This window comes from Barbus barbus (assembly GCF_936440315.1).
Source record: "Barbus barbus genome assembly, chromosome: 4".
Taxonomy (NCBI): domain Eukaryota; kingdom Metazoa; phylum Chordata; class Actinopteri; order Cypriniformes; family Cyprinidae; genus Barbus; species Barbus barbus.
This window is the reverse complement of record NC_136732.1, coordinates 31493420-31506215: the sequence shown is the minus strand read 5'-3', so window position 1 is coordinate 31506215 and position 12796 is coordinate 31493420. Positions and strand designations below refer to the sequence as shown.

At 39.0% G+C, this 12796-nt stretch overlaps 1 protein-coding gene across 1 annotated transcript in view; it reads left to right on the top strand.

Moving 5' to 3' along the window:
• The window catches only part of LOC306868661 (glutamate receptor ionotropic, NMDA 2A-like), a gene marked incomplete at both ends in the record, with an annotated part of 138297 nt that extends 127171 nt beyond the window's left edge, over window positions 1–11126 (top strand). The window contains 3 exons of the mRNA XM_079414944.1: window positions 6867–7054; window positions 8165–8403; window positions 9333–11126. Coding sequence (XP_079271070.1) covers window positions 6867–7054; window positions 8165–8403; window positions 9333–11126 — 2221 coding nt within the window. The remainder of the gene's footprint in view (window positions 1–6866; window positions 7055–8164; window positions 8404–9332) is intronic.
• Between the last annotated feature and the right edge of the window lie 1670 nt (window positions 11127–12796).

Here is a 12796-nt window from a genome sequence, read left to right as displayed (position 1 = left end):
GGCATATAATTGTCTCACACTAAATGCTGGCCGTGCTTATTTAAAGTGGCATAGTTATTATAGAAAAGGGTAGTTCACCAAAAAAGTATGATTTTGTTATTATTTACTAATTTTTATGTTGCTCCATATTTATGAATGGCTTTCTTTCTTACTTGTAACACAAACAGTACAAACACAAAAACAAAAACAAAAGAGTATCCAGACCATCATCAAGCTACGAAATCCTATAATAGCTTTGTGTGAGGTGAACTTTGTGTTATTTTAGCATTATATTTCAAATTTTCCTATTACATTTTTTGCAAATATTAATAATTTTTGTTATGTGCCTTTGTCATTTATATTAATTGTAGTTTTTCATATTTCTATTAAAATTTCAGTGTTCTTCAATGTTGGTAATTGAAGTACTTCAACACATTTTAAGTGTACATTTTAATGTTTTTACAACCCGAATTCCTGAAATGTTGGGATGTTTTTTAAATTTGAATAAAATGAAAACTAAAAGACTTTCAACTCACATGAGCCAATATTCTATTCCCAATAGAACATAGAGAACATAACAAATGTTTAAACGGAGCAATTTTTACACTTTTATCCACTAAATGAGCTCATTTCAAATTTGATGCCTGCTACAGGTCTCAAAAAAGTTGGCACGTGGGCAAAAAAGGGCTGAAAAAGCAAGAGATTTAAAAAAAAAAAGATTCAGCTGTAAGAACATCTAGCAACTAATTAAGTTAATTGACTTCAGGACTGTAACATGAGTAGCTATAAAAGGGATGTCTTAGAGAGGCATAATCTCTCAGAAGTAAAGATGGGCAGAGGCTCTCCAATCTGTGAAAGAGTGCGTAAAAAGATTGTGGAATACATTAAAAACAACGTTCCACAACATCAAATTGCAAAGGCTTTGCAAATCTCATCATCTACAGGGCATAACATCATCAAAAGATTTAGAGAAACTGGAGAAATCTCTGCGCGTAAGGGACAAGGCCGAAGACCTTTGTTGAATGCCCGTGGTCTTCGGGCTCTCAGATGACAATGCATCACTCATCGACATGATTCTGTCATTGACATTACTAAATGGGCCCAAGAATACTTCCAGAAACCACTGTCGGTAAACACAATCCGCCGTGCCATCTGCAGATGCCAACTAAAGCTCTATCATGCAAAAAGGAAGCCATATGTGGACATGGTCCAGAAGCGCCGTTGTGTCCTGTGGGCCAAGGCTCATTTAAAATGGACTGTTTCAAAGTGGAAAAGTGTTCAATGGTCAGACGAGTCCAAATGTGACATTCTTGTTGGAAATCATGGACGCCGTGTCCTCCGGGCTAAAGAGGAGGGAGACCTTCCAGCGTGTCATCAGCGTACAGTTCAAAAGCCAGCATCTCTGATGGTATGGTGGTGCATAAGTGCATACGGTATGGGCAGCTTGCATGTTTTGGAAGGCATAATGAATGCTGAAAGGTATATAAAGGTTTTAGAGCAACATATGCTCCCCTCCAGATGACGTGTATTTCAGAGAAGGCCTTGTGTATTTCAGCAGGACAATGCAAAACCACATACTGCCGCTATTACAACAGCATGGCTTCGTAGTAGAAGAGTCCGGGTGCTGAATTGACCTGCTAGTCCAGATTTTTCACCTATAGAGAACATTGGCGCATCATTAAATGAAAAACACGTCAAAGAATGGGACCAAATTCCAACACAAAATCTCCAGAAACTCGTAACCTCGATGCCCATTCGTCTTCAAACTGTTTTGAAAAGAAGAGGAGATGCTACACCATGGTAAACATGCCCCCGTTCCAACTATTTTGAGACCTGTAACAGGCATCAAATTTGAAATGAACTGATTTTGTGCATAAAATTGTAAAATTGATCAGTTTAAACATTTATGTTATCTATGTTCTATTGTGAATAAAATATTGGCTCATGTGATTTGAAATTCTTTTAGTTTTCATTTTATTCAAATTTAAAAAACATCCCAACATTTCCGGAATTTGGGTTGTAAATTAATAATTAACTAGTTAACAATAACGACACTGGGAACAGACTGAAATTTATTATAAACTCAACATTTCTTATAAACTCCTTCACCATCATCATAGCCGAATTAAAGGAGGATTGTGGGTCATTGTGTTTTTTTATCATGCTGATCTCTAGAATAATAAAACCTCAGTTCTAACAACACAAGGAAGTTTTGCAGTTTCGGGTTTAATACAATTATAAAATCAATGAAGAAAAATAGCCCTTTTTCTTTTCTTGACAATTTTTGTGGTTACTAAGACAATATAATTCATATAATTGAAATACAAGCAATACTGCCATAATACTGAGTATCATGAGGTACAGTAAAAGAAGCACAGTAGATCAGCATGAGTGATATAAAAACAGCATTCATTATCTCTCTGAACTGCAGCAAGACTGTGTCTTTGTATATTAGCAGATGGGTACAGCACATGCACAATATTAAATTACCTTACAGTATATTAATACAGCGTAGATGATTTTGGAAGTGCATGGTATAATTTCTCGCAGTTTGGCATGTCTCTACACATACTGCAGATCCACCGTTACAAAGAATCATTGAGCAAATCTACTGGATGTCAGCGTGATTCCTGAGTTACATTTGACATTCTTGAAATGTCAGACAACCAGACTAATGAGTCTTAGACAAAGGCTTTTCCAACAGAGAGATCGAGTTTGACAAGCATCCCACCGTGGCTCCAAATGCCAGTTTGTAGGTGGGGTCTAAAGTCGGGTGCACGATTTTTGTCATGTTTTTGCTGTTTGAGACAAATTTCAGAGATCGTAGGAGTTTTCTGTCATGAGCTGGTCATATGATGGCTGTCTAATGAAGAAGCACATACTTCTTTACGTTACAACTGAGGTTTTACAGTATCTACAGTTTAGCATGAAAAAGAAAAAAATTAAAGAAAATAAATGCTCTTTTATGTTTTTTTTGTGTGCTTTGACCCATGATTCTCTTTTCACTTGTGACCATAATGGGAGAGGTGCAGTGTTTATAATATTACATTTCAGTCTTTTTCCAGTTTTGTTATTGACAACTGAAATCAAAAACCATCTGGACTAAAATTATTATTTATTTATATAGTTTATATATTTATATAGTTAATATTGTGCATATTGTGTTTCTACTTAATATGTGGCCAAGTATGCAGTTGGGGGTTTGTTGCCTTGCTCAAGGGTCTCACCACAGTCGTGGTATTGAGGGTGGAGAGTGTGTTGGTTATCTCCCCCCACCACGACCTTCGGGTTACAAGTCCAACTCTCTATCCATTAGGCCACGACTGCCCATGAGCAAATTAAAGACAAAAATGGCAAGATGTAGGCTTATATAAACAAACAATTCTGTAAAGTATGTGCCCTTTTTTATTTCTTACTATTGAAATGCATTTTGTAAATAAAATAAAAAAATCTCACATTTTTTGCTCCCTTTTGCAGACACAATTTTACGGAGCCCCAAAAGGGACATTTGCAAAAAATAAAACAATGAAGATTGCGCACGAGAAACGTTTCACGTAAATCATCACTGATCGGCATAAGAACAGCTTTTTCCCTCAAGCTTTATTCCACCTGAACACAGGTGGATACACATCTCAGGACTTCTGTACCACATCTGTACATAACTTCTCAAAACTTTTCATCTGTAAAATAGCTCATTCATAATTCTTTCTATTTTCTCTATATTTTTTACATAACCTCCTAAAACATTTGCACATTCATAATTCTATTTGATCTATATTTTTATTATCATATAGTTATTAATTTTTTAATGTATTGTCTATTCTGTTTATTATTAGCCTTATATTTAATTCTATTACCTTACATTATATGTATGTCTGCATGTCTGTACTTTCTCCATTTGATGTCACCAAAAGATCAAAACATCCTTTTTTGAACCACTTTGTCTGATTTGATGCATCTTTGCTGATTGCGGAGAAATACTGATTCAGCCTAATACTCCACGAACTGCTCTAACATAATCCAAAATTTAAGTCAGTGCGATCGTTTTGTTTTCATCAGAACATTTGGAAAATGTGAAGTTTGCCTGAAGACAAAACACAAAATTAGAGAAATTCAGCTCACAATTAAACAACATTTATGGACAGCTAATTTTTACGAATCATAATAAGACAATTTTCAACCACTACAAACTTATCATTAGCAATTACCAGACATCTTTATTATATATCTTATATATCTTGATCATTGTTTAAATTTCAATCAAGACTTAACGTTTGTGCTGCTGGTCATTTCTGGTCATCACTGCATTTGTATTAATAGCAATTCATCAAAAAATAAAAACTGAAGAACAAAGTATTTATATAAATGTTTATAACGTGACAAATTACATCTTGTACAACACAAAAGCCCATCAATTTGTTTAATGTGAATTCTACTTGCTTCATTTTAGGCTCATATTAGTTTTGCAGCCATCCTGTTGCCAATGTCATCACACCACCCCTCACTGCCTTTGCTCTGAGAAGATTGATCTCAAAAGCATGATAACAATTTGTTAGAATGAATTTTAAACAAGACAACGTGAGGAGCAAATAACTATGGCAAGCCGTTTTGAATGAATATGAATTCTTGATATCAACAATTCAGTTTTTACTAGTTAAAATGTTAATTCTTGATATCAGGAATTAGATTTCTACTAGTAACAATTATGGCAAGCCGTTTTGACTTTCATTCCTTCTCAGGATATGAATTCTTGATATTAACAATTACATTTTCACTAGTTCAAATGCTAATTCTTGATATCAACAATTTAATTGGTCATACTGACCAAGAATTAGATGGAGATTTACCAGTAGCCTTTTTTATTCAATAAACACACACTCTATTTAAATTACAATTTTGTGATCTGTGATTTGCTGCATAATTTGCCTGTACCTCAAGCTTGTTAAAAGTACAGTTATGTACCTTTTGCTGTCGGAACTGATTTTGTACCTTTAAATTAAAACAAAGGTCCACAGTTGTCACCATAAGGACTATATTCTGTACCTTACAGGGTACTTTCGTGGCAAATGCACCTTTAGGTACAGAAACGATACCCCTATTTTTCTGTGTGTAAGGTGCAGTCAGTCGATTAAAAAAATAGCTAATTAATCACACTTTTTTTCTGAATTTTTTTTCTGAAATTTTGCAAAGATTAAATCTTTTATTTTACTTCTAAAATGCTTGTTAAACCAGTTTAAATGAAATATTGTATACATGTTTAAACGGTAAATATGTTTGTATTAGGAACTGTATTTAACGAAAATAAAGGCATTTAGGCAAAGAAAGAAGGAAAGAAAGAAAGAAAAATGTCAAAGAAATGTCAAAGAAATAAAAACTAAAATAAAACGAAACTAACAGCAGTTATTTAAAATCTAACTGAAGTAAAGTAATAATTATCAAAAATAAATAATCGCTTTCGATTAAACTGGCTTTTAAAGTTTTATGTGGGACAATAGGCTATTGCCATATCGAAATCCAAAATTTGAGCTTTTATACTGTAGCTACCAATCGCTTCTAGACCTCAAAATGCGTTTTTAATTGTCAGAATCAGAAAGAGCTTTATTGTCAAGTGTGTTTACACACACAAAAACACAAGAAAATCATCTTGGTGACAGGAACATCCAGTGGAGAAAGTACAGAGAGAGTGCAGACATGCATATAATGTTAGCTAATAGAATGAAATATAAGACTAATAATAAACAGAATATATACATTAAAAAATAATAATTATATGGTAATAAAAAATAGATCAAATAGAAAAAAAGGGAAGTAGTGTGTGGCCAAGTATGGTAACCCATACTCAGAATTTGTGCTCTGCATTTAACCCATCCAAGTGTACACACAGTAGTGAACATACACCCGGAGCAGTGGGCAGCCAATGCTGCAGCGCCCGGGGAGCAGTTGGGGGTTCGGTGCCTTGCTCAAGGGTCTCACCTCAGTCGTGGTATTGAGGGTGGAGAGAGTGTTGGTTATTCACTCTCCCCACCTACAATCCCTGCTGGACCTGAGACTCGAACCCAAGACCTTCGGGTTAGAATTCCAACTCTCTATCCATTAGGCCACGACTGCCCCATTATTGTGAACCCATTATTATAGAATTATGAATGTGCAAATGTTTTAGGAGGTTATCTACAAAACATAGAGAAAATAGAAAGAATTATGTGCTATTTTACAGATGAAAAGTTTTGAGAAGTTATGTACAGATGGACAGTCCTGAGATGTTAGGCTTTGTATTGTTCAGGTGGAATATAGCCTGGGGGAAAAAGCTGTTCTTATGCCGTTCAGTGATGATTTATCTGTGTCCGAATGCAAGAACAGAAACAATATTTTCATATTGAAGGCCAAAATAGATCTCGATTAGGCTAATTCATGCGCATGCATGCTCTTGTTTTCTTGTTTGTAAGATGGCGCAACCGGAAACTGTAACGCGTGAGCTCGCAAAAAGTTTCTCGTGCACAAGCAATAGTTTCTCGTGAGCACGGGATAGTTTCTCGTTCTCGCTCGAAAGGTTTCTCGTGCGCATGCGAAAGTCTTGATTTTTATTTTTTTGCAAATGTCCCTTTAGTGGCTCCATACCATTTTGACAACCCCTTGAAAATTTAACATTAGGCTGAAGTCAATCAAATAGCTTTTATTGCTCTGATTTCTCTCTGTTGCTTCTGGCGTGATCACACCCAGTGCTGTCTCTAAACTCGTGACTCTGCGTCTGCATCATTGCTGTAAAGTTAAAATGTGTTATGATTCATTTGAGGCTTTTGGTTACATGGCAGTGGTGTTAAGGCATGAGAATGACATTTACCCTCTCTATTTGCCATCTAAATAGTGCCTGTGCTCTTTCTTTTCACCAGCAAACTTGATGCCTTCATATATGACGCAGCTGTGCTGAACTACATGGCTGGTAGGGATGAGGGCTGTAAACTAGTGACCATTGGCAGTGGCTACATCTTCGCTACCACTGGCTACGGCATTGCCCTGCAGAAAGGGTCAGCCTGGAAGCGCCCAGTGGATCTGGCCATTTTGGCTATTATTGGAGATGGTAAGTTATTGCATGTGCCTGGCAGCAGTCCAGAATGCTGTGCATGTTAGAAAGAACAAATTGAGCGATGTATTAACCCACTGAAATCACAGTTGTACAAGCACTACTGACCTTTCCATGGAGTACCTATAAATTAAATATATATTAATAATACATATATATTTAATATATAATATTAAAATACTATATATTAAATATGTATGTTTATATACATATGCACCATTATGGCCTGGATGGTCTGAACATGCTCTATGAATGGCCACAAAAATAATATTTATAATACTGGTAACACTTTATTTTACGGTGCCCTTGTTACATGTGTTACATGTACTTACTATTATAGTAACAATAAATGATGCATAATTACATGCAAGTAACCCTAAACCAAACCCTAATCATAACCATCCCAATATAGTAAGTACATGTAGTTATTACTCAGAACTTAAATGTATAATTACACAATATTAACATTAGAATATTAAATTTTTATTTACAATATATTTGAAAATATAAAAAAAAAGGTGAAAAACAGTACGTCTATGCATTTTTTACCCCTAAGAAAACATGGGCACCTTATGTGTCAATGACACTTGTCTCTATGTTGAAAATAAGTCTGTTCCTTATTTGTAAGTCACTTTACAAGTGTCTGTTTAATGAATAAATGTAAATGTAAATGTCTACCCTAAAGAGATTTTATGCAGTGTATTAAAGCCAGAACTAGAAGGTGTTGTGTTCATGCAGCAATGTCCATCTGTTAAATTATTTAACAAACTTTTAGTTCAAGGATCTTCCTTCAGTATTTCTCTCTCTCCATACTATATGCTGTGCTTCACAGTAGTGCTATACGCCGAGCATGAAAAATGACAGAATTATCCTCCTGGCAGCTGCACCTTGTAGAGAAAGAGAAAAAAGTCTCAGATGGTGCTAACATATGGCTAAAACTTGAGTGTATAATTTTACTGATCCTCACTTTGACATGTTAGCGCGCGGGGAGATCTGGAACAGGAGGATATGTTGTGGACGGTAGCAGTGCGGCCCAGTGATGTGTACATGAAACGGGAGACAGAGCTGAATGATGACGTGGGCCTGGGCGTGTGCGTCTCTCCTCAGGTGAGATGGAGGAGTTGGAGGCTCAGTGGCTGACTGGGATCTGCCACAATGAGAAGAACGAGGTAATGAGCAGCCAGCTGGATGTGGACAACATGGCTGGAGTGTTCTACATGCTGGCAACCGCCATGGGTCTCAGCCTCATTACCTTTGTCTGGGAGCACCTGTTCTATTGGAGACTCAGATACTGCTTCACTGGCGTCTGCTCGGGCAAACCTGGCCTGCTCTTCGGCATCAGCAGGGTAAGGCTTCCGTTCATACAATCATCCGTATCTGGAGAGAAAATGAGGGGAGGACTCCCTGTTATATGCATAAAATGTATTTAGTGCATTCTAAGCTGGGTCTGTAATCATATGCATATACAGTGGAACGAAAGGCATAAAGAAATGAGGGACAAATAATTTTTTAGATTAAGCATTAATTGGCTGACCCCCCATAGCACCGCAGTAGACCACCTAGAGGTTGTGAACCCACTGAAGACCCCTAGTTTTGGTGTTTTCTGTATCGGATCGCCCTCACAGTTATTGATTTTAATTTCATGCCATAAAAGACGTCCTCAGTCTTGACAGTAGGGACAGCCAATATAACAATATAACTGACTTCTGAGAGTGTCAGTGGTAATCCACTTAGTGTTTGAGCTCAGTCTTTATTCTGACATGGGCAGTGTTTGAAAGAAAAATTTTGTCAGAAATTAGATTTTCGACCACTCGTTCCATGGCCAGGGAGCTTAAAATGACAGCACATCAGTTTTGACAGCATGATCTCTAGCACAGCCAAAAGCTCCGTATGTCTTTGTTTAGTTTTGATCCCCGATGGGTTTGTGTACATGCTATCAGTGTGAAAATATGGTGCTTCTGATTAGCATCTTTAAGGTAATAAAATGCTGGTGTTGGAGAACTCAAGCATAACTTATGTAAGTGTTTACTTGTAAAAAGAGATTCACAGAGATAGTAAGAGGAGGGGATCATTTTTAAAGGAAATGTGCCTTTCAAAATAACCCCCTTGGCAATTCATTTTTACATTTGACGGCATCCGTGTCACAGGCTTTATCTATGCCCTAATTAATAACTTCATAAGTGCTCTTTGATCACACTGATGGGTACATTTGCAAGTCACAGACATCATGGTTAATGTATGAATATTGAGCTTGATTCACTCTTTTTTTCCATAGGGTATATGGAGTTGCATTCATGGCGTTCACATCGACATGAAGAAAAAGTCATCTGACCTGGACTTCAGTCCACAGTCCAACATGCTCAAGCTTATCAAGTCCGCCAAGCAGATGACTAATATGACCAACCTCAGCGGCTCCAGGATCAACTCTCCTAAGCGTGGCGGTGAGTTCATGCATTCGGCGAGCCCCATGATCATGGACATGATGGCAGAAAAAGGGAACTTCATCTACACTGACAACCGTAGCTATGCCCAAAAGGACATCTATGGAGACTCCAGCGACTTGCAGGCATATCTGGCCAACCGCCACAAGGACCATCTGAACAACTACATCTTCCAAGGTCAGCATCCCCTCACCCTCAATGAATCAAACCCTAATTCCGTAGAGGTGGCGGTGAGTGCAGACACAGCCCAGACCAATGCAAAACCCCGAGCTCTGTGGAAGAAATCTGTGGATACTTTGCGTCAAACTCAGGGGCCTGATACCCTAGACCCCCGTTTGTCTATGAAGAGTCAGAGGTACCTGCCAGAGGACACGGCACACTCGGATATCTCTGACTGCTCAAGCAGGGCCACCTCCTACAAAGATCCAGACAATAACAAGCACCTGAAGCCCAAAGATAACTTAAAAAAAAGATCGATGACGTCAAAATACCCTAGGGATTGCAGCGAAGTAGAGCTGTCCTACTTAAAAAATAAGCAGGGCGGAACGGGCCGGGACAAAATCTACACCATAGACTCTGACCGGGAGCTGAGTCTGCACTCAGAGCCACAGCACTACAGGGAAGGCAGAAGCCTGACAACTGACGATTTGGATTTCGGCGAAATTTACTCAGACCACAACGACAATTACAGGAAATGCGACCAGCCCATCATCCATCTCAACAGCAGCCCCCTCCATCAAGGCGAATCGGACCTTCTGCCAGACGACGTCTACAACAAACACTACAGTGTGAAAGAGAAGAACCTCAGTCCTAACGAAAGCAACGACCGGCTCAAACAGACTCACTGCAGGAGCTGTCTTTCGAAGGTGACCAACTACAGCACGGGGCTGTACGCCGGCCTACGCTCGCCGTATAACCGGTGCGAGGCGTGCCTCCACATGGGCAACCTGTATGACATCAGTGAGGACCAGATGCTGCAGGAGGCCATGATGAGCCCTGGCATGCACCACGATGACATTTTTAGCCACTACTGGCCTCAGACAGATGGGCCACATGTGCAGAGGAGGAACAGACTGAGGCTCAGCCGTCAGCACTCCTTTGACAATATCATGCTTGAGAAGCCCAAAGAAATTGACCTGAACCGCCCGGCGCGTAGCGTCAGCCTAAAGGAGAAGGACCGCTTCCTGGAGGACAGCCCTTATGCAAATATGTTTAACATCAAGGCTGACAAACTATTCGGCAGCAGGTCCATGCTCTTTAACCGAAACCTGGAGGAAAGCAAGCGTAGTAAGTCACTTTACCCCGATCACCCCTCGGACAACCCCTTCATGCAATCTATACGGGATGACACTCGCCTGGTCCACGGCAGGAGCTCCTCGGATATTTACAAACTGTTGGCTCCCATCAAAGCTAGGAATGAGAACAATCTGAGGTCCTCCGTGAAGTCCACCACTTCATACTGTTCCAGGGATGGTCGAATACCCAATGACATGTACATTTCAGAGCATGTAATGCCTTATGTAGCCAACAAGACTAGTGCATACTCAGCTCCCCGGGTTCTCAACTCTTCGCAGTTTAGCAATAGACGAGTGTATAAGAAAATACCTAGTCTCGAGTCAGATGTTTAATTCTTTTTTGTGTAGTTGAAAATATTTACTCACTTAGAATGCCACAGTCACCTACATCTACAAAGTACCCGAGATATCGCTCCTCTTATACGAGCGCTTTCCAGAGGTTTTCAGCATTTTAAGATGCCTTCTGGGCAGGTATCTCTAGAAAGAGAATCAGTCAAGTGTAAGCCAATAAAATGTGATCTGGCATGGAAGTTGTTCATTATCCCCAACACTTGGCCTAGCGCTAGTGTGTACTCGAAACGCTGAGTGCTAGGACAGATGTGCCGCTTCAAGTCCGACCTGAAGCTGCAGTGGGCTAAAGCAGATCCTAGGGTGGGGTTTCAGGTATTTGGCCCCACGTTGCATGTGACAAGAGCGTATATGTATCTGATGGACTGTGGCTGGAATAGTTCCTGATCTTAAGGCAAGCAAGGGTATTTCATCCATGGCACTCAGCAATTGCATTTTTGCTTTTATTACTATAGACTTGGGATTTTTGGCATTCTAATCCCTATTTAGAATTTAGACTCTTCGTCTTATCTTATTTGGTAGCACAATAATCATTAGTTAACCGCTCACCTCTGCTTTATAAACAGAACTTCTATATTACTGTCAGGAATAGATTTCTTTTGCATGTGTGTTTATTTCTTGTCTTATTTCGGTTGAAGATATATTTACATTAAGGTGATTTTGTTCGACAGCTGAGGTGGTCATCTGTGCAATGAAAACATGACCTGTATGTAGGTTGTTTGACTGGGAATATTGTGTCGATCCTTCATTTCCAGATTGTGGGGAAGTTTTTGCGATGGAAGTTTGTCTTGCATTTATTTCGTTCGATAATTCCATCCCGTCACTGTACACTGTGAAACCAAATCAGAGCATCACCTCTCAAAGACTGTTGTTTACTGTAGTTTGGCGGAGCCTCGCTTCGCTGTTGCGAACCACTCAGTAAGTGTAACGAGGGCCACGTGTGAAGCTTGAAGTCTCAACTAGAGCATTGGTTTTCTGTCACAGAAAACCATTGGTTTTCTGTCCGTAACACGATCAACACGCTATTCACATTGAGGACTACCACGCAAGACCTTTGTTCTGCAGACCTATTGCTAAACTTTATACTGTACAGACACACTCAATGAACTCCATGCAATGTGAATCAGAACACATAGCCAAATCGTGTATTAGATCAAATACCTCAGGATGGTTCTGTGTCATTTTGTGTAAAGTTTTCTCTACACCACCTAAAGGCACATTCACATTGCATTTGGGCATGTTTTCCTCCACTCCGCTATGGTTGTCCGAGGACTTCCATTGCAGTTGCGTTTAGAGAGAGGATCTTTCAGCCATCTTTGAAATGAGCTTTATGTTTACGACTCCAACATTTGTTGGAACACAGGATGTGTATCGACATGTTGTACGACTGCTCTAGCAGCTTCCGCTCTCATATCAGACTTGGTTTCTTTGAACTTCCCCAATAATGTGACATAATTCACTGTACACTTATCTTGAATATGTCATCACTGTCATAATCATGAACACATTCATCATATGAAGTGCTGCTTTAAGAAGCTAATGTGCATATGCACATGCAAAATATCAAGGTCTTGTAATCAGATATGCCATACATAGTTTTTACTCTTTGCAACTTGTTTTTCAGTTATTTTTTCACCCTTGTAATAACCCCAGTC